Below are 19,289 nucleotides of genomic sequence, written 5' to 3'. Positions count from 1 at the left end.
AACTACAGGCTTGCCAAAAAGTAGTATGTGAAGAGTCTGAGAAGAATGGGAAATGGGCCTGTTAAACAATGTGACACTAGAATGAGAAAGCATGCCAGGTCCTATTCTGATCAAGTATACAGAATATACAGAAGAGTCCAGACCAGCAACTAAAAAGCCTCCTTAAGAATGTAAAGTGGGAATGAACCCATGAGGAGGGGGACCAGGTAAAAACAGTGTGTGAGAATTTTGGTTAAGGTAGCTGCTTCACATTACAAATGCCCTTGCCCCACACAGAGGCTGAGAAAAGTGAAAGTGAAAAGTCGCTGAGTCATATCCAACTCTTGTGATCCCATGGACTGTACAGTCCATGGAATTCTCTAGGCCAGAATACTGGAGTGAGTAACCATTCTCTTCTCCAGGGTATCTTCCCAACCCAGGTCTCCTGCATTACAGGCACATTCTTTACCATCTGAGCCACCAGGGAGCCCAAGAATACTGGAGTGGGTAGCCTATCCCTTCTCCAGCAGATCTTCCTGACCCAGGAATCAAACCGGGGTCTCCTGCATTACAGGCAGATTCTTTACCGGCTGAGTTACGAGGGAAGCCCTGAGGTTGAGACCACCAATATAAACATTAACAGACAAACATTTCAGGATGTAATGAGGTTCTAAATATCACCTAAGTTGCCTGACTAATCTTACAAGGGAAAAAAAATGACCAGAAAATAAACTGATGTCATAACTAATCACTGTATTTTAAATATAAAGAAATGTTCTTGCCCATTATGTAATTACTCACTAGAGTATTATTCAAGGGTTCTATTTTCTTTACAGAATACTTTCAAAGAACACAAAGGAGAGAAAAAGAAATTGACGCAAGAGACAAAAGCAAACTGATATACCCCAAAATTACTATTGACATTAAATTATTTAAGAGAGAGCCAGGCCAGTTTAATTTTTATTTTACTAGTGTTTGTTAATTTAAATAAAGGAGGTAATAATCATGGATTAAGACCTCTGATTCCCTATAAAATACCAAGAATAAAGACTTGAGTGAAATAAAGAGAATTAAGATCAGAACTACAAAAAAAGCTGTCACTGAATCTGTTTATTCTCTATCAACTTAAAACTTTTTATGTAATATATTTAATATTTATTAAAAAGAGATTGCAACATATTTACTTTAGGCATAAGTAAATAGTCCAAGAAGATAGAATATGGGAAAATTAGTTCAAATTTAAATATCTTGCATAAAAAAATGAAATTATGGGGAGGTGGCAAAGAGCAGAAAATTGTAGCTTAAAAAAAAAAAGACCATAAAACATGTCTCAGTTCCTCCTCAGGGCACCATACCAAGTAGGATATTCATTCATCCTTCAAAATAAACTATTTATGAGGTAGATGAACCTAGAACCTATTATACAGAGTGAAGTAAGTCAGAAAGAGAAAGATAAATATCATATTCTAACGCATATATATGGAATCTAGAGAAATGGTTCTGAAGAATTTATTTACAGGGCAGCAGTGGAGAAACAGACATAGAGAACAGATTTATGGACATGGGGAGAGGGGAGGAGAGGGTGAGCTGTATGGAAAGAGTAACATGGAAACTTACATTACCATATGTAAAATAGACAACCTCAGGAAACTCAAACAGGGGCTCTGTATCAACCTAGAGGGGTGGGATGGGGAGGGAGATGGGAGGGAGGTTCAAAAGGGAGGGGATGTATGTATACCTATGGCTGATTCATGTTGAGGTTTGACAGAAGACAATAAAACTCTATAAAGCAGATATACTTAAATTTAAAAATAAATTAAAAAAAAAATAACCTCTTTAAAGAAAACAGGAATTTAAAAAATTAAGGCAAATATACATTTTCTGGTTTTAAGATGCTTTCCTCCTCCTCTCAAACATTCCCAAATAAATGAACATGCTTTCATCCCTCAGCCATAGTGGTCGTCCTGTCCCAGTGGCTCTCCAGTATCCCTGATTCTGCTTTAAATACCACAAAGGGAATCAAGATATTAGAATGCATGTTCCAATGCAGACTCTCAACTGTGAATGAAGAACACTATTAACAGCTATTCAGGGCAATAGGTATTCCAAGAAACCACTTCATTGCTAAATACCTAGATTTTCCCCCAAGGACAGCAGGCCCGTTGCTGTCAGCTATCATGTTTTGTGATAATGCAGCTTGAAAACTAGTAAAGAAATTGAAGCTAAGCAGTTGGCCTATGAACAAAATGACTTGCAACTTTAATTCAAGCATCAGAGTTTTATGAGAATGTCTGAGGAAAACCAGGTACTCTAGATTATTGATAAAAACTGCACCGACTACATGCATGCATGCTAAGTCACTTCAGTCATGTCCAACTCATTGCAACCCTATGGACTGTAGCCCGCCAAGTTCCTCTGTCCATGGTATCCTGGAGCCAAGAATACTGGAGTCAGTTGCCACTTCCTTCTCCAGTACTGCCTATAATTGGATTTTAAATTTAGAAACTGAAGAGAGCAACTGGCCTCTTCATGACAAAAGGAAATACAGCTTGCAAGAGCACAAGGAAACGAAAATTACTAAATACTTTCATTAAACATCGAATATTAAAAAACCAGGAAAAACAAATACTGAAGCAAACGTGAACAAACGGAATACAAAAATGAAGACTGAACCTGTTAGTGATTAGACCACACTTTTTCAACTCAGTTATCAATAAACTCTTTGTAATTAATGTGTGGAGCCTAGATAAGTATCTCATCTGATATTTAAAGTACTAAGGAAAATATTTTCAAAGAATATACTGACTCGGGGAAAATCTGTTGGTATCATCTAACGTTCAACTAATGGAATAAACATGAAAGAACAGAGCGTGGGCAACTCATTTACCTTCTAGCAGTTGGCTCCCTGACCTCCATAAAACAAAGAAAAGTAGAACAGATGATCCCCCAAATTAAAACCTCGAACGAAACCCCAGACTAGAAGTCTGCACAAGGGCTTGTTCACTGGACAAATATTTGTTAGGTATCTGTCATGGGAGAGGCTGTGCACTAGGCGCTGGGCAATGAACGCACCACAGCCTCTTCTCAAGGAGCTTACAATTTAACAGAGGACAACAGTAGTCAGCCATGACATGGCAACAATACAAATCTTCTGAACCCTTCCCAAACAAGCAGCTACATAATATTTGAAATTTTAATGTGTTGAATTAAAATATTTATGCAAAGCTAAAAGGAACCATTCAGAGACCATAGCATACTTGCTCTCACCAGAGAAAAATGAAGAGTTCTAAAATGAAAACGTTTTGATTTTTGTTTGGATGTGTTGGCAAATCATCTAAGAAATCATTTAGCAATAATAAAAATGGAAAAGAGCATTCGTCAACCAGACATAAGATACCAAAACGGTTACTGTGCCCACAGTAATTCAGATTTTGGCTCTTTTTTAAACCCAACTAAACCACTGTCAAAGAAATATTATCAGTCATGTATTTACATATACCCACACGGTAATTACATGCAGAATAATGCACAAATAACTTCAACAGCAAAACTGAACTGACAAAATATTTTAAAACTCATTATTTAAAATACACATACAGATTGTAAAAGATAAAAATCTAGTAACCAATCATTAATGTAAGTGAAGTATTAAAATCATTTGTACTTTTTCTATAAAGGAGAGACTCATTTAGCAATTGCTGAACAATTATGTATTTTGTATCTTGCCTATCTATATGCAAAAAAGATAACATGCATCATAAAACTAACTTAGCTTTAAAAACCTCACATCTGAGATGAAAATTTAGGCCCTCTTAGGATGGAAAGGAATTTCCCCACTTAAACTGGGTAAGAAAATATGGGGTAAAATCTGTTGTAAGAGAAAAAAAGACCAAGTTATGAGAAAAGCAGCACTAGTTATCAATTACAAACTTTATAAGCAATTTAACCAGGTTACCTACTTTGTGAATTTTCTATAATAATCTCGATTTAGACATTTATTTTTAATGTGAAAAAGTACCTAAAGCAAAATTTATGAAGAGACCTACTGAGTACTGTTTAATGCCTTTAGTCATGAACTTAAAATAAAACAGGGCTTCCCTGATGGTACAGTGACTCACAATCTGCCTTGCAATGCAGGGACATGGGTTTGATCCCTGGTCCGGGAAGATCCCACATGCTACACAGCAACTGAGCCTGTGCGGCACAGCTGCCGAGTCTGAGCTCCGGAGCCCGAGTGATGCAGCTACTGAGCCCATGAGCCCTGGAGCCTGTGCTCTGCACCAAGAGAGGCCATCACAATGAGAAGCCTGCGCCCGCAACTGCAGTAAACCCTGCTGACCACAACGAGAGAAAGCCCGTGCACAACAATGCAGAGCCTGCGCAGCCAAAAAAGTTTAAAATAAACTTAGAAAGATAAAACAAAACAAAAATAAAAGCACAGTGTTGAAAAAAATAAAATTCTAAGCATGCTCTTAACATTTCATATTTCCACCCCAGGTAACACTGTTCAAGTCACACCAAAAAAAGCAGGAATGGTTTCATCATAATAGAGAAAAGAAGAATGATGGAAACACTAATATTATCACATCATCACATTAAAGACATAAACAGTATAAGAGAATGGCGTTACAATACTACAGATCTGTTTTCCTAGAAAATTTAACTGTGTAAAATGAAACAAAGGTCTTCAGGCAGAGGTAGAATATAATGTTAACAACACATCACAGAACACTGTACCAGGACTATAAAGATTACTGTTAATGGTTAACAACTCTGGCACTCATTGTATGCTGTGATGTAGCTACTGACTTCTAAAAGAATCCCCAAAGTTTGTTTTATAAATATTTGATAAGTTTAGGGGGTTAGTATTTTTGTGCACATTTAGACAAACATATTGATGTACCTGCCAATCTATAAAGCTATGAAATGGAACAGGTCCAAGTTAATGGTTTACAGTAAATGTACCTATCAATCTATAATAAATACTGATGGAACAGGTCCAGTTAAATAAGCACTCCGAGAGAGAGAAAAGCCATTTGAGTGCAAAAATACCTGAGTTTACTCATCTTTTTCACAAAGGAAATGTTTATTTTCACTTGCACTGAAAAGCTAACCAACTCAAAAGTCATTTTTCTAAAGAGAAATTATATTTATGTTCACTTTACTCACTGCTTATAAGCTTTCATTTAAATTTCTCTACATGAAGGACTGTCTAATATAAAGCATTTTACACGGTGCAAAACAATTTTTCACATGAGCAGTAACATACAACCCTTGACTTCCATAGTAGTTTTCCATTTTAATGCTTTGGATCATAAACGTAAGTGAACAGGCTAGGACGAGGGTTTATAGAGACAAGAGTTTGGAGATGGCAGTGAGGTATGAAGTGAAGTTAAATGAAGAAGGGCACATAAGAGGAGCCGTGCACAAAGAGGGTAAGGAGGCTTAGAGACAAAGGTATGGGCCATGTTCCCTTTCTCTCCTTACAACAGACGGACAGATATTTACTTGGAGACCACTGTCAAATGGCCTTCACTTACAGCTCTTTAGGTTAACATGGAGTGGCAGGAAAGTCACAGGAGTGGAAGGGAGGCCACAGGAGTGGGCGTTTCTAGTCTATCCAAGTCTCTAACTCTCAACCCCATGTTATCTGCAAATCAGGAGATGGGCTCTGTGTGAGACCCGAAGAGGTCACTAAAAAAGCTGAATACCACATCAAAGATAAAAATTAACGCAAGATGGACCAAAATGCTAAATATTAAAGCTAAAACTATAAAACTCTCATAAGAAAATGGGGACATTTTCATAACACTGAACTTGGCGATGTTTTCTAGGATACAAACCAAAAGCATGAGCAACACAGAAAAAAAAAACAGACAAATTGGACTTTATCAAAATTAAAAACTTCTGTACAGCAAATGACAATACCAAGGGTGAAAAGACAATTCTGTGGGTTCACAGGAGAAAATATATGCAAATTCCATGTCTGATAAGGGATTAGTAAACAGAATACATAGAGAACTCTGACAACTCTTTAACACCAACAAAAAAACAACCAATTCAAAAATGGGCAAAACAAAAAATTTTAAAAAAAATTCAACATCAAAAATGTGACTCAAATCAGAATTGGAAAAACAGAAATACAGTGTAAATTAAGTTAAAGTGTATACCAGAAAAATAAAAGAAGAGAACAGTTAAAAGAGAGAAAACACATAAAGACAAGAAATAAGATAGAAAAGATAAAATAACTGAGAAGTGGTTTTTTAATTTTGAGAAAAGCAGAAAAGAAAAATAAATAAGAAAAGTAACTGCAGCTGTAGCAGTTGGAACTCATGTAAAAAGTATCACAGAAAGAGTGATCAACTGGGTCAGTTACACAGGTAAGGCAAGTAAGAAGTTAAGAAATAAGGCTGAACAGTTGACAGTTCTGGAGGTGCAGGGTGGCATGAGCCTTACTGGGTTGAGTTTACACAAAAACAATAGAAAAAGTGGATAACAAATGTAAATAACTCAAGGCATTTTTGCCAGATGGAAATGGAGCAAAGAAACAGCACAGTAGAAAACGCAGGGTAAGTTCAAAGGCGTGTTCTTTGAGATGAAAGAAGTAACTGCAAGGTCTATATACAGATGGGAATGGTTTAGAACAAGAAACTCAAAATATACAGAAAAAAGAGGAGAATTTCTGGGCCCATAACTCTGATTTTGGCAGAAGATATGGCAGTTGGAAGATGGGTTTTAGATAGGAGCATGCTTGTTCACCTAAAGAGAAAGGTAAGAAGGCATTAAATATGGCAGCATATATAGGTAAGAAGGTCATGTAGTGGAATTCTGTAGAAATTTTCTTCTTTCAATTTTTCAATGAGGTCACCAGCTGAAAGTGGGGATGGAGAGAGTTGCTGGGGCTCTGAGGAGGGAAGAAATATTGAAAAAGGAAGATTTCTGTAACTATGTACAGTGATGGATGTGAATGAATTACACTTACTGCAGTGATCATTAATATATACAAATATCAAAGTGTTATTATTGTACACCTGAATATAATTACATGTTAATGATACCAATAAAAATTATAGTAATAATTAAAGATTATGCCATTAAAAAATAAAACAGTCTGAGACAGTAGGGAGGGCACGGGGGCAGGACATACAATGCCCACTTGAGGTTCACAGTCATAAATTTAAAACAAGACCAGTCACTGTGGTTGTTGATCAACTGCACAGGTGCAGGCAAGGAGGAGGAGGAGGAGTGTTAGATTTAATCAGGATTCTTGCGGTTCTGTCAAGCAGGTGTTGCAAAGCAACGTAAGAGCAACAGAAGAATATAGGGGTATAAAAAAGTTATAAGAAATGATTGAAGAATGTAAGCAACAGAAGGAGAGGCTGAGGGCACTGGGGGGTTGTAAATCCTGGTGGGGTACTTCCCTCACCTGGACAAATTCCTCAATAGGGAATATTTCTTTGTACCTTTAATGCAAAGCGCAATATTGGCTCATAGATGTTGCACTTATGTTTGCCAAATAAAGAAACATGTTTGATAAACAGTGGGTGCATGCTCACAAAAATGTGATTAAACCAACTGGTTTCTGAAAGCCTTTTATTCCACCTATTCCCTCCAAGGAAGTGCTAATTTGCTTAGAAAAATATGGTATTTTAAAAATGAAACACCTTTTCATTTCAAGTAATATATTCAAGAATAATTTACCTTATTTTCAGTTTTCTGTGACATAATATGGACTAGAACTAACTTGTTATTTGAGTTACAGTTGAAATTTACAGTGTCTCTTATTTTTAGTTGAGGTATTCTTTAATGTAGTTGGTAATCATCAACATAAAAAATAAATTCTCTAGTCAAATTCCCAAATCCATGGTTATAAAAAGTCAAGGTGGAAATGGAGAAAAATAAATCAGCACCAATACATGATACAATATTGATGTATTTTAAATCCCATGCCAAGCAGTCTAGATAGTTCTAACACACAAGGTTGTAAATATTACTGAACAAGGTTATTTGCTATTAAACAAAGATAAATCCAACACACTCAAAGTTATGGCCAATGAATTTTATGTTTATTTTCAAACATCAACCCCATGCTTTATGGCACGACCTAGAAACCTGAGAGTGGAAAGGATCAGTTAGCTAATAGAACTCAAAGTGTCTAACAATAAAATATAAACATACTAAAAATACCTAATAATATAAACATCACTGAGAAATTAAAACAAATTAACAGACAGCCTACTATTAAAATTACTGAAGTATGACTAAGTTTTTTAACGTATGGAGATATATTTTTTAAAAGACTAAAAGAGAACACTACAATACAAAAAAGTGATCTTATCTTTCTCTTATGTATTTTCCCATTGAATGCGATTTTTGGATGTTTTTAAAATTCTGTAAACAAGCATGTGGTGAAATAGTAAAGACCATATAGCACTGGACAGCAGCCTGACATATGGTCATCACAGCTGAAAAATTCTGTAGCTATGTTTTACCATTTTGGGCTTCCCAGGTGGCGCTAGTGGTAAAGAACCTTGCTGCCAATGCAGGAGACATTAAGAGACTGAGGCTGGATCCCTGGGTCAGGAAGGTCCCCTGGAAGAGGGAATGACAAGCCACCACAGTATTCCTGCCTGGAGAATCCCATGGACAGAGAACCTGGCGGGCTACAGTCAGCCTGTGGGCTCACAAAGGGTCTCACACAACTCAAGTAACTTAGCACTAAAGCAATGATCAGAATTCTGGCTATTTCTCATAAATCTGATGTGAGTACATTAAAATGTTTTTTTTCTCATTGTAGTAGTTAAAAACAAACTGGCCCAAACACTATCTTATGTTAAAAAAAAAAGTGACATTTTCAGTTATGAAATAGGGGTATAAATGAAAATTAACATAAAGGTTTATATAGAACTTCATAAAAAAGAAAAATGTAGAAATCATAAGAAAACAGTATTTTTCTAACTAAGATCGATATTATTTTTCTTAAGAAAAATCTGCTTTCTGGAAAATGTTTCCTATCAAACAAAACTCAAACAGCTCCATACGAAATTTCCTAAATTGCTACTGTAATGAATGACTGCCAGTGAAAATAAAACTATTTTCATGAAACTTCATGCATAAATCTTCACTTCTAATTGCACAACTCAAGTTTAAATTCAGAAATCAAGCTGGAGCTCTCCCAAGTAACAGGAAGACAGTTGTAGAGCTGATGAGGATTTGTTGAGGTCCTCATCAGATTAGCTTCAGATGTAAAAGAGCAGCAAAACTCACAATTTCTTATTCATCAATAAGACAGACTCTTTGGGTATTTATTATTCCAGAGAGAAATGGAAATACTAGAACAGTGACTATAAAAAAATAACTGCTTAATCTACTGAAGTACAATTGCTTTCTCTGTGATGCTGGAGTCTGTAGACATCCACTCTACAGGTCTTCATCAAGATGGTAAGTTTTCTTCTTTTGAAAGTTCGTACCATACAAATGCATCAGTTGTCAGGAGTAGATGACATCCTTCTCATTAATTCAAGTTTGTCTTGTTGGACTAGGTCTCATTTTGCTTTTCTATGTTATTAAAAACTTGAATGCCTCAATTTAAAATCTTCCCTTTCTCTATCCAACCCTCCATCTACTTCAAAGCACAAGCACCAAACATTCTTTCTATCCTCTAAAATCCAGGTGCTCCTACGATAGGACTACTCTTTCCTTTATTGAATCTTTTCTTAACAAAACAAAGTTGTAACTTAACTGCAGAATAATTTCATGAATGTTTCAATTTTTATCTATGCCTCTATTTAATGAGATAATTAACAGAAAATAATCAAGTCTGTGTTACAGTTAAACTTGGAGAATGCTTAAATTCTACCCACTGGTCACAGAATTAAAGCATTTTATAAAGACTACTAGGAAAACTGCCTCATTATATAACCTAGCAGAATAACTAGAAGGAAAGAACTGGAAACAAACAAAAAAACATAAAAGATGATGTATCTCAGATTATCTATCTTGTGGGCCTTACATAATAGTTATTAATTTTCACTGATACAGTTTTTCCTTCCTAATTTTAAACTAACATATTTAACATTTACATCCTGGGTCAAAGTGGAACTCCCTCTACATCTGTATTTAATAAGATCAAAATGATTAAATATTACAGACAGCAAAATATTCTGATAGCAGCTCTGTAATCTCAAGTATCTTCGTCTGAACATGATACTAATAGCCCTTCAGGTGAGGAAAGTCATGCACCACAGAGACAGCACAAGAACCGATAGCCAAAAGGATAAATTACACACAGTGTTAAAAAGTGGTATCTGGAGAAGCTTATGTTTCATAAGAACAATACTGATAGGTATTCTTAAAATCCAAAACTTTGTTAATCTTTCTGGTTAGAAGTAATAAAGGGAAAAAGTCCCAAACAAAACTCCTACACATTTCCTTATGACTTAAGTGCTATTTTCTTCCAAGCTTCAGAATGGAACAGAACTGTACTATTCTCAAATTAGGAAAGGTAATCAGATTAGACATGCTTCCAAAGCTTCCTACTGCTGCAAAAAGACAACACAAATTGTACTTTTAAGAAACAGAGAGTGTATTTTTTTAAGAAACAGACACTCTGGAGATGATGTTTTCTTAATCACATTCCAAACCACAGAATACAATGTAAACAGAAATCATGAGAACTGTATTCCTCCTTGAAAACACTAGGTACACCATGACACCACCACTGAAAACTAAGATGGCAATCTTTTCAAAAGCTACAACTCTTATCACAGGCTACTTCAAATACAGTATCAGACATTCCAAAATAAATAAGGTTTTTCTTAAAGATATCTAGATGCTCAGATCCCAAAACTAGCTTGCCAACTTTGGATAAAATTCATATATTACCAAAGGAAACTTGTATAAGAAGAAAACTCAGTCCTGCTTTTCAGTTCCCTAGGTGAGTAGAGTTGGACCATGCACCCTATTTCAGTCAAGCAGATTTGCTCATATTTCAATCATTGTTTCAAACATAAAAATTAATTTCTGAGGGTTCTGAACAAGATGTCATGCAAGAGCTGCCAATGCAGATATAAGGTCTTCCTGAAATAGCTAAAGCTTCCTAAGAAATCTCAACTTAAAAATCCTGCCTACTAAAGGCAAGAAAATGTGATGATTTAAGAAGGAAACAAGAGGTTACCGTGGAAAGGTAGATGAAAATGTAAGAGAGCCAGAAGCCTCATAATTGGCTTGTAGACCTCAAGAAGCTTAAATCCCTTTTAACTTTTAAAGAAATTTTTCTATCATTTTACCAACAATGTTGCCCCTATTAATCTACATGCATAAAATTAAAATCAACTACACAGACTTTAGTTTTCTAGACTAAAGTATTTGAAGTATTGAAAACAGTAAGTAGGAAGTCACTGAAAGAGGTATTTACAAGTCAAAACTCCATGTTTTTTATATGGTATACTATGACCTCAATTGGAATACTAATAAATCTATAATTTGTTAAATTTTAAAATAGAAAATTACTGTACAAGATTTTTTAGGTAGTAATCACTAGCTAAAACTCAAGTTACCTCACATTCCATCCGCAGTAATGCACCAAGTAAAGGACCTCTCCACCTTCGACATCAGAATCTTTAATACTAGCTTCATACATTTTTTGATTTTTCCCTCGTCCATACCGCACTTGGACTTTCATGCCTGGTGGATAGCACTCAAACTCCTCTTCCTCATTGTTGTCATCATCCTCTTCATCCTCTTCCTCCTCCTCCTCCTCCTCCTCCTCTACTTCTTCATCATCTTCCTCTTCCTCTTTATTCGTTTCATCTCTTGAAAGGTTTAAAAAACTGCAGTTAATAAAAGACACTTCATAAGCTTTTCAGTTCCAAACCACATAAATTGATAAAAATCGTGGCTGTGATTGTTCCGGGAACAGCAGGTTCCAAGCGTATGATATTCTCTGAGTTTCAATTTAATATTAAAAACTAAAACTGTATGAGATGACCATGGATGATTACAGAAAGATATATTCAGAGAAAATGAAAACTGAAAAGTAAGTGTATTAAAAGAAAATGTCCAACAGGCAGAAGAACAGAAGTTGTGCTGAACAGCAAGAAACTAGCTAGTAAGGTCGACGCTAACATTTTCCTCATGTTTTATTGTAGAATTTTTTTACAACTCAGTTAACAAAAACAAAAATCATCATAACTCATAGCCATTTTCTGACTAAAAAATATTTTTCATTCAAGTATTTCCAACCTCCAGATGTTTAAACAAGTTTTTACTAGCCAATGGCTAGTTTTAATAATTAAAATAATTTCAACCAGATTTTCTGAAGTTGTATTAAATGAAATATTGTTTCACCTTTTATAGGAATATCCTATAATCCTATCCACATTAAAATCACATCAAGTTTTTTCTAGTCTTCTAAACTTCAACACAATTTCTGCTCTCTTTTCTCCATATTTACCAAAAGTCCTCTTCTACCAATTCTTTCAACTTTAAAGTTCTGAAGAAACAGGCATATGAGAGACCAGTTGCAAATACGAAACTGAAAGTCATTTGCATTCTAGAAGCAGCAATGCAACCATTCTGGTCTTCTCAATATCACGTGCTTTCTAAAACAATCATATTCATTTTATATTGATCACAAATTTGTATTCAATAAATTGGGGGAAAATCTTAAATTATAAATTTTCCATGCACTAGATTTATTTTTTAAAAACTTCAATTATTTACTCTGCAGTATGTCTATCCTTATTACAACAGTTTGCTCTCAAAAAGAATCCATCACTTTATAGCTGACAAATGAATAAATGTCATAAAATAGAACCATAAGACAGCTAAGTAACTAACCCTTAAAAGTTAATGGGCATAGTATGTAGATAAAAAAATCTTCCTCCACTAATAATTTTAGTTTTAAATTCTTTTATGCAAACTTTTTTACCAATAACATACTTTATCATTCCTAATTACACAATTCTGTAGGCAACAAAAAATAAACTAGAAATAGTGTCACAACTAGAACTGTAAGGCTTTTTTATTCCTTCTATACAGTGAGGCAGCAGGGATGAAGGGAAGCTTAATACACTTATGAAATTAAGTCTGAGTTCACAAAAGTACCAAATGAGTCAATTTTCTCTGAAATGCATCACAAAGTCTACAAAGATTCTTAAGAATTACTCCTATTTTAAAGACTTGTTTATAGTCAAAGTGGTACTTAAAAATTAAATGAATCCAGCTGTAACCTGAGACAAAAAATATGAATTCTACTACTGAAAATCTATTAACATTTCTATAATGAAAAAATTGTAAGTAAAGCTGAAATAGCTAAGAAATTATCAGAAAGCCTGAAATATCTAAGAAACTATCAGATAAACTATTAACAACTTAACTGACTTATATATATGTAATAAACATATGTAAAATTAAAACAGTAAGGCTTTTTCTGAAAGAATACTACTTGTTTAATCAGAAGATTGTATCATTGCTCATCAGGGAGAAAAGGAAGCATATTCTGCTAGATACAACAAAGATGGATCATACACCAAAGAGATTTATCATGCATCTCAGAATCATTATAGAAGACATAAAAGAGATATAGATGATTAAAAGTTTAAAATGTTTTAAACAAAAACTAACTCTAAACTGTTCATTACATTATTAAGCCAAAACTATATAGGACTGAGGGCTTCCCTGGTGGCTCAAGGGTAAAGAATCTACCCGCCAAGGCAGGAGACACAGATTCAGTCCCTGGGTTGGGAAGATCCCCTGGAGGAGGAAACGGCAACTCACTCCAGTATTCTTGCCTGGAGAATCCCATGGACAGAGGAGCCTGGTGGGCTGTAGTCCATGGGGTCGCAAAAAGTCAGACACGACTGTGCGATTGAGCACACACGCACACGTAGCACTGAACACAACCGGCAAACACCAATAATAGCTAGTACAATCCTACTTTCAGTGGTAGCCAGGGCAATCTTTTATGTAATCTGGAATAAAAACCTAATACTCTGTATTAATTTTTAAAAGCAATCAAAAATTAAAAATTAGAATTTCTCATTTAATGTCAACCTCAGACACAAATCAAATGAGTCACTCAATAACACACTGAACTACAAAGAGGCAAACAACACAATTACTGGCCATCAGCCGAAGCAAATATTCTCCCCCTCCTTCTCTTCTCAGTTGCAAAATCAGAAGTAGATACATCAAAAAGAACACAGAATATCAAGAAAGAGAGCCTTTCAAAGTATAAAATGTAGCTAGTATACTAAGCGGATGTATGTATTACACAAAAACATAAACACAACACACACACATATTACATGAGTTATCTTTTACATTTTGGGAAACCAAATGTATCCACGAGAACTTTTTCATCCGAACTCACAAATAATCAAATTTCCCAAGTTTGATGTCACATTCCTTACTTACAATGGACCAAAATTAAGACCAAAATAACTATTATAGGTTATTAGTACCTACTGCGGGCCAGGCACTGAACCAAACATTTTACATAAATTCAATTATTTAATCTTACACAACTGAACTACAAAGGAAGGACACTGAAAGTTCTTGTACCAGCTAATTACTTAAGAGAGTTTATATACTAGATAAATATTTATGTTAATTCTTTACAATCACAAAATTTTCTGTTGCACTGATCTAATAAAATCCAGAGATCAGTTGGATATTTCTAACCCATAAATTTTCTACAGCAGCCATATCAGGAAAATTTGTTTGTGGTATGATACATTTATAAATATCTGCAGTAAATAAAAAGCCATAGGAATTTTCCTGGTTGTCCAGCGGTTAAGAATCTACCTTGCAATACGGGCAACGCAGGTTCAATCCCTGGTCAGGGAACTGAGATCCCACATGCCACGGGGCAACTTTGCCTGTGTGCCACAACTGCTGAGCCCGAGCTCTGGAGCCCAGGCACTGCAGCTAGAGAGAAGCCTGGGTGCCACAACTAAGACCTGATGCAGTCAGAAATAAAAACTTAAATTTTAAAAAAAGTATATGGAAATGTTAAAAATTTAATGAATACATAAGCCATACAGCTGAAGAATTCAAAAAATCCACAAAATAGTTTTTACCATAAAATAAGCTTAAGTACCAAGGTGAAAAATTAGGATAATTATTAGTTCAAAGAGAAAATATGGGCTTATTACAGGGCTTTTCACACCGTAAATGCTCCAGAAATAGATACATATTTATAAATCAGATTTTTAGGCAAGAAGCTGAATCCTTACTAAATTTCTTAATAGCTGACATAGTCTTCAAGTAGCAGCAAGAGTACTTCAAATATACATTTAACACACACAGAAACATAACTAAGTATCATAAACACTTAAACTATATTCATTTAAAGCCAGTTTTGTTTCATTTTTCCATGTTTATTTCCATGTTGTAGTCAAAATTTTAGAAGAACACTAAAATGGCTCAGTCAGTAAAGAATATGCCTGCAATGCAGGAGACAGAAGTTCAATCCCTGGGTCGGGAAGATGCCCTGGAGGAGGAAATGGGAACCCACTCCAGTATTCTTGCCTGGAGAATCCCATGGACAGAGGAGCCTGGTGGGCTGCAGCCATGGGGTCATAAGAGTCGGACACAACTTAGTGATTAAATCACCAACCACCACCAAAATGAGCAAGAGATTTTAAGCAAAAAGATACTTACTAAGTTTCTTAAAAGTAGAAATAATTTCCAGTATCACTAAGGAGTACTTGAAATACACATTTGTACACAGAGAGACATATATATTACAAAGTGTAATAAACACATTTTACTATAGTCATCTAAGCATCATTTTTTCCTCTTCCTTGCTTGTCTGCATGCTGTGGCCAAATTTTAGAAAATACGAAAATGATCAAAAAATATATAGTTGTACTTATTTAGAAGAATCATTAACAATGGGGATGCTTAGCTTTTTTTTAAGCCTCAGAAACAAGATGAAATGCCAAAAATCACCTATAATATGCAGGGTCCACTGTCAGTATAGATATCCTTGATACATTGCTAAATAATTCTCAAACTGACCAAACCAAGTAAATGCTACTATCACATAAAATGCAATATAACAATTTTATAAACTAAGTACTAGCACTTTTCCATTCTTATTTTTTGCTTAAAAAATGATTACAACTCTCAAAATCTATACCCAGCATACCATCTACAGAACACTGGAGAAAGACATCTTCCCAAATTTGTATTATCTAGTTATGAAGCAGGGGCTAATGCAGTAAGAATTGTTTTTCTCTAGCTCAAGAGTTCATTAATTTCCATGATGAGAGCAAGAATAATGGATCAGAAATATGATCTTTTTCTACAAATGTGCATTAGTAGGGTCTCTGAAGGAGGCAAATGCTATCTGCATAATAAATACAAATTAAAATTATTTATTTATTATCAATTATTTATTTTGTCAATCACATTTAGATTCATAAAAACACACAAAGAGCAAATTACAAAAATTCATTCAGCTATAAAATGCATCTTAACCAAAAACAGACTTCTTACCCAGATTTTGCTTTCTCTTCTCCAGCTTCTACCTTTATGCTGAGGGGTTCATCTGCTCCAGCTGTATCATCATCTTTATCTTCCAGGTTTTCATTTTCTTCTGTTTTTTTCATGTTAACTTCTTTTTCCTGTTCAGATTGTGTAGGCATAGATTCTAATAAATTCTTTTTACTCCCCTAGAAAAAGATCAGAGGAACTAAACCAACAAAAGTAAAAACTATCAGCCTAATTCCATTATCTAATTATTAGCACAGGAGGTACCAACCAGTACTAACACTGAGAAAGTTATTTTAACAATCTTCTGCCATCCCTAAAATAATGGCAAAAATAGCTAACAGCTATTTCAAACACAAAAATAGCATGTAATAAAGAAAATGCATGAACAATAAAATTTATAAAATAAATTAAATAAGGAATCTTTAGAGAGGATGGAGAAAATGTATCACTGAAAACAAAGGACTATTAACAGTATCCTATTTACCTGAGAGGGCTGAGTATTCTCCTTTCTTTCAACACCCTCTTCAAGAGGCTTTTCTTCTTTTGGTATTATATTCGCTTCCTCTTCAATCTTTATTTCTTTGATTTCTGGTTCATTTTCTTCCTTAACTTTTATTTCTTTTACATTTTCACACTCCTTGCAAGGCTTGTTAACAACTTTCTCTGGCAGTGCCATCTGAAATTCAATATTGGCCGACCTACAGTACTCCTCAAAACCATATAAGTATCTGGAAACATGAAAAGAAGTTATATTTGGGAAAACATTTCAAAATGTTATTGTAGAGTTGTGGTTTTTAAAATATGTGTTCACTTCTTCTAAGTTCTCAGATATTGAGCTACCTTAATATTCTAGCTTATTTTAATTCAGTTCTTTACAATCTTTTTACTCAAATAGAAACATTTTTCAAAGAAAAAAACTTCATTTAAAAAAATGCTAAAAGTGAAAAGAAAGTCATCATCTTAAATGTAGTAACTGTAGTAATAGTAGCAAGTAATAGCATCTATTTATATGCTAGGTACTGGACCTCTGAGTATACGTAACATTTCACTAGCTGATCAGACTAATCACTATTATGAAACAAACAGTATTATCTCATTTTATAAACAAGAAAATCAAGGTTTGGAAGAACAAATAAGTAGCCCAAGGGCATAAACAACAAATAACTGGCAGAACCAGGATTCGAACCTGGGTTTATGTAACTTTAAAACTTTGGCATTTTAACTTCTACACAATACTTTTCAAATTTGCCTGAGCACAAAAACTTTCTTCACAGATTATCTCACAGATCTAATATTCATGGAAATCAGTCCTGAATATTCACTGGAAGGACTGATGCTGAAGCTGAAACTCCAATACTTTGGCCACCTGATGCGAAGAACTGATTCATGTGAAAAGACTCCAATACTTTGGCCACCTGATGCGAAGAACTGATTCATGTGAAAAGACCCCAATGCTGGGAAAGATTCAAGGCGGGAGAAGAAGGGAACGACAGAGGAAGAGATGGTTGGATGGCATCATCGACTCAACGGACATGAGTTTGAGTAAACTCCCGGAGTTGGTGATGGACAGGGAGGCCTGGTGTGCTGCAGTCCATGGGGTCGCAAAGAGTTGGACACGACTGAGCAACTGAACTGAACTGAATATTCATAGGCTACACTCTAGAAAATGCTATTATAGAGTGATTACTCTAGTAAACCTTCCTCGAAATTACTAGCCTCAGTTACATGGTAAATTCCATCCTGCTTTCTAGGTAAAATACTGGTGAATATAGCTATATTCAGCACATGGACTTACTTTTTATAAGCACATTTAACATTGTATCCTGCAGCTGAATTTAAGACAGGGATTCCAAGATCTTGGTAGACTTGTTTCCAAACAGCCCCGCTTTCAATCTGAAAGAGTAAAATGAAAATTCAAAATTAAAAGGTGAGGAATATGATAAAGTTTTGGGAAATACCAAATGTGTGTGTATTTGTGTGTATGTATCTATTATGTAATTCTGTATTTGTTGTTTCTAGTCTCAAGGAATGGAAAATACCAATTTTGATAAATTCTACGTAAAATAATCTGGTTTACAGCAATGTTTTTAAGTTTTGGTATTCTAACAAATCTCAGAGAATTATAAATGCTGAAATCCTAGGTCATTTGACATTTTACCTTTTTGGCCATGCTTCAAGGCATGCAGGATTCCAGTTCCCTGACCAGAGATCAAGCTTGCTTCCCCTACACGGGAAGTTCAGAGTCTTAACCATTAGATAGATAGGGAAGTCCCCGTTTGACGTTTAAATAAACCCTGCTATGGTAAATAAGAAAACATCTACATGCCTGAATCAAAATCTTCATAAAATGACAGATAAAATTTCAATGACGTATGATTTCCTATAAGCTAATAAAGTCGTTTCATGAATCCTAGTAACACAACGTACCTTTCCTCCCCCCAGAATAGTATTAACTGGATGAGTACCATACACCATGGCAACCTTAAGATAATTTCTTCAGTTCTGCATATATGCACACATATATATGCAAATAATGTTTTCTATATATGTAAGGCACAGTGGTAGAGATCAAGGATATAAAGAATATTAAGAGAGATTGCTGCTCTTACCGATCTTACAGTCTAATGGAAAAGAGACACAGAACGAATTTCCACTAACATGGCTGTGTTATGACTCAGATAGCTTATGAAAGTTTGACAAACTTAACAGTAAACTGGAAAGCTCATTTTAAAAAATCTTTAAGTTTAAATTTGGTCTGAGGAAGCTAGCTAGTCTAACTTGTACTCTCCATTTTCTTTTCCTTTTAT

The 19,289-nt window shown here is 34.9% G+C and overlaps 1 protein-coding gene across 1 annotated transcript in view; it reads right to left on the bottom strand.

The window, feature by feature from the left end:
- Nucleotides 1-19,289, bottom strand: part of ARID4B (AT-rich interaction domain 4B) — a 138,984-nt gene that overhangs the window by 27,366 nt on the left and 92,329 nt on the right. The window contains exons 14-17 of the mRNA XM_068981623.1: nucleotides 18,278-18,375; nucleotides 16,967-17,210; nucleotides 16,486-16,661; nucleotides 11,538-11,792 (exon numbers count right to left, since the gene is read on the bottom strand). Of these exons, the coding sequence (XP_068837724.1) occupies nucleotides 11,538-11,792; nucleotides 16,486-16,661; nucleotides 16,967-17,210; nucleotides 18,278-18,375 (773 nt within the window). The remainder of the gene's footprint in view (nucleotides 1-11,537; nucleotides 11,793-16,485; nucleotides 16,662-16,966; nucleotides 17,211-18,277; nucleotides 18,376-19,289) is intronic.

The sequence above is a fragment of the Capricornis sumatraensis genome, chromosome 10, assembly GCF_032405125.1.
Source record: "Capricornis sumatraensis isolate serow.1 chromosome 10, serow.2, whole genome shotgun sequence".
NCBI classification, from domain to species: Eukaryota; Metazoa; Chordata; class Mammalia; order Artiodactyla; family Bovidae; genus Capricornis; species Capricornis sumatraensis.
This window is presented reverse-complemented; position numbering and strand designations above follow the sequence as displayed.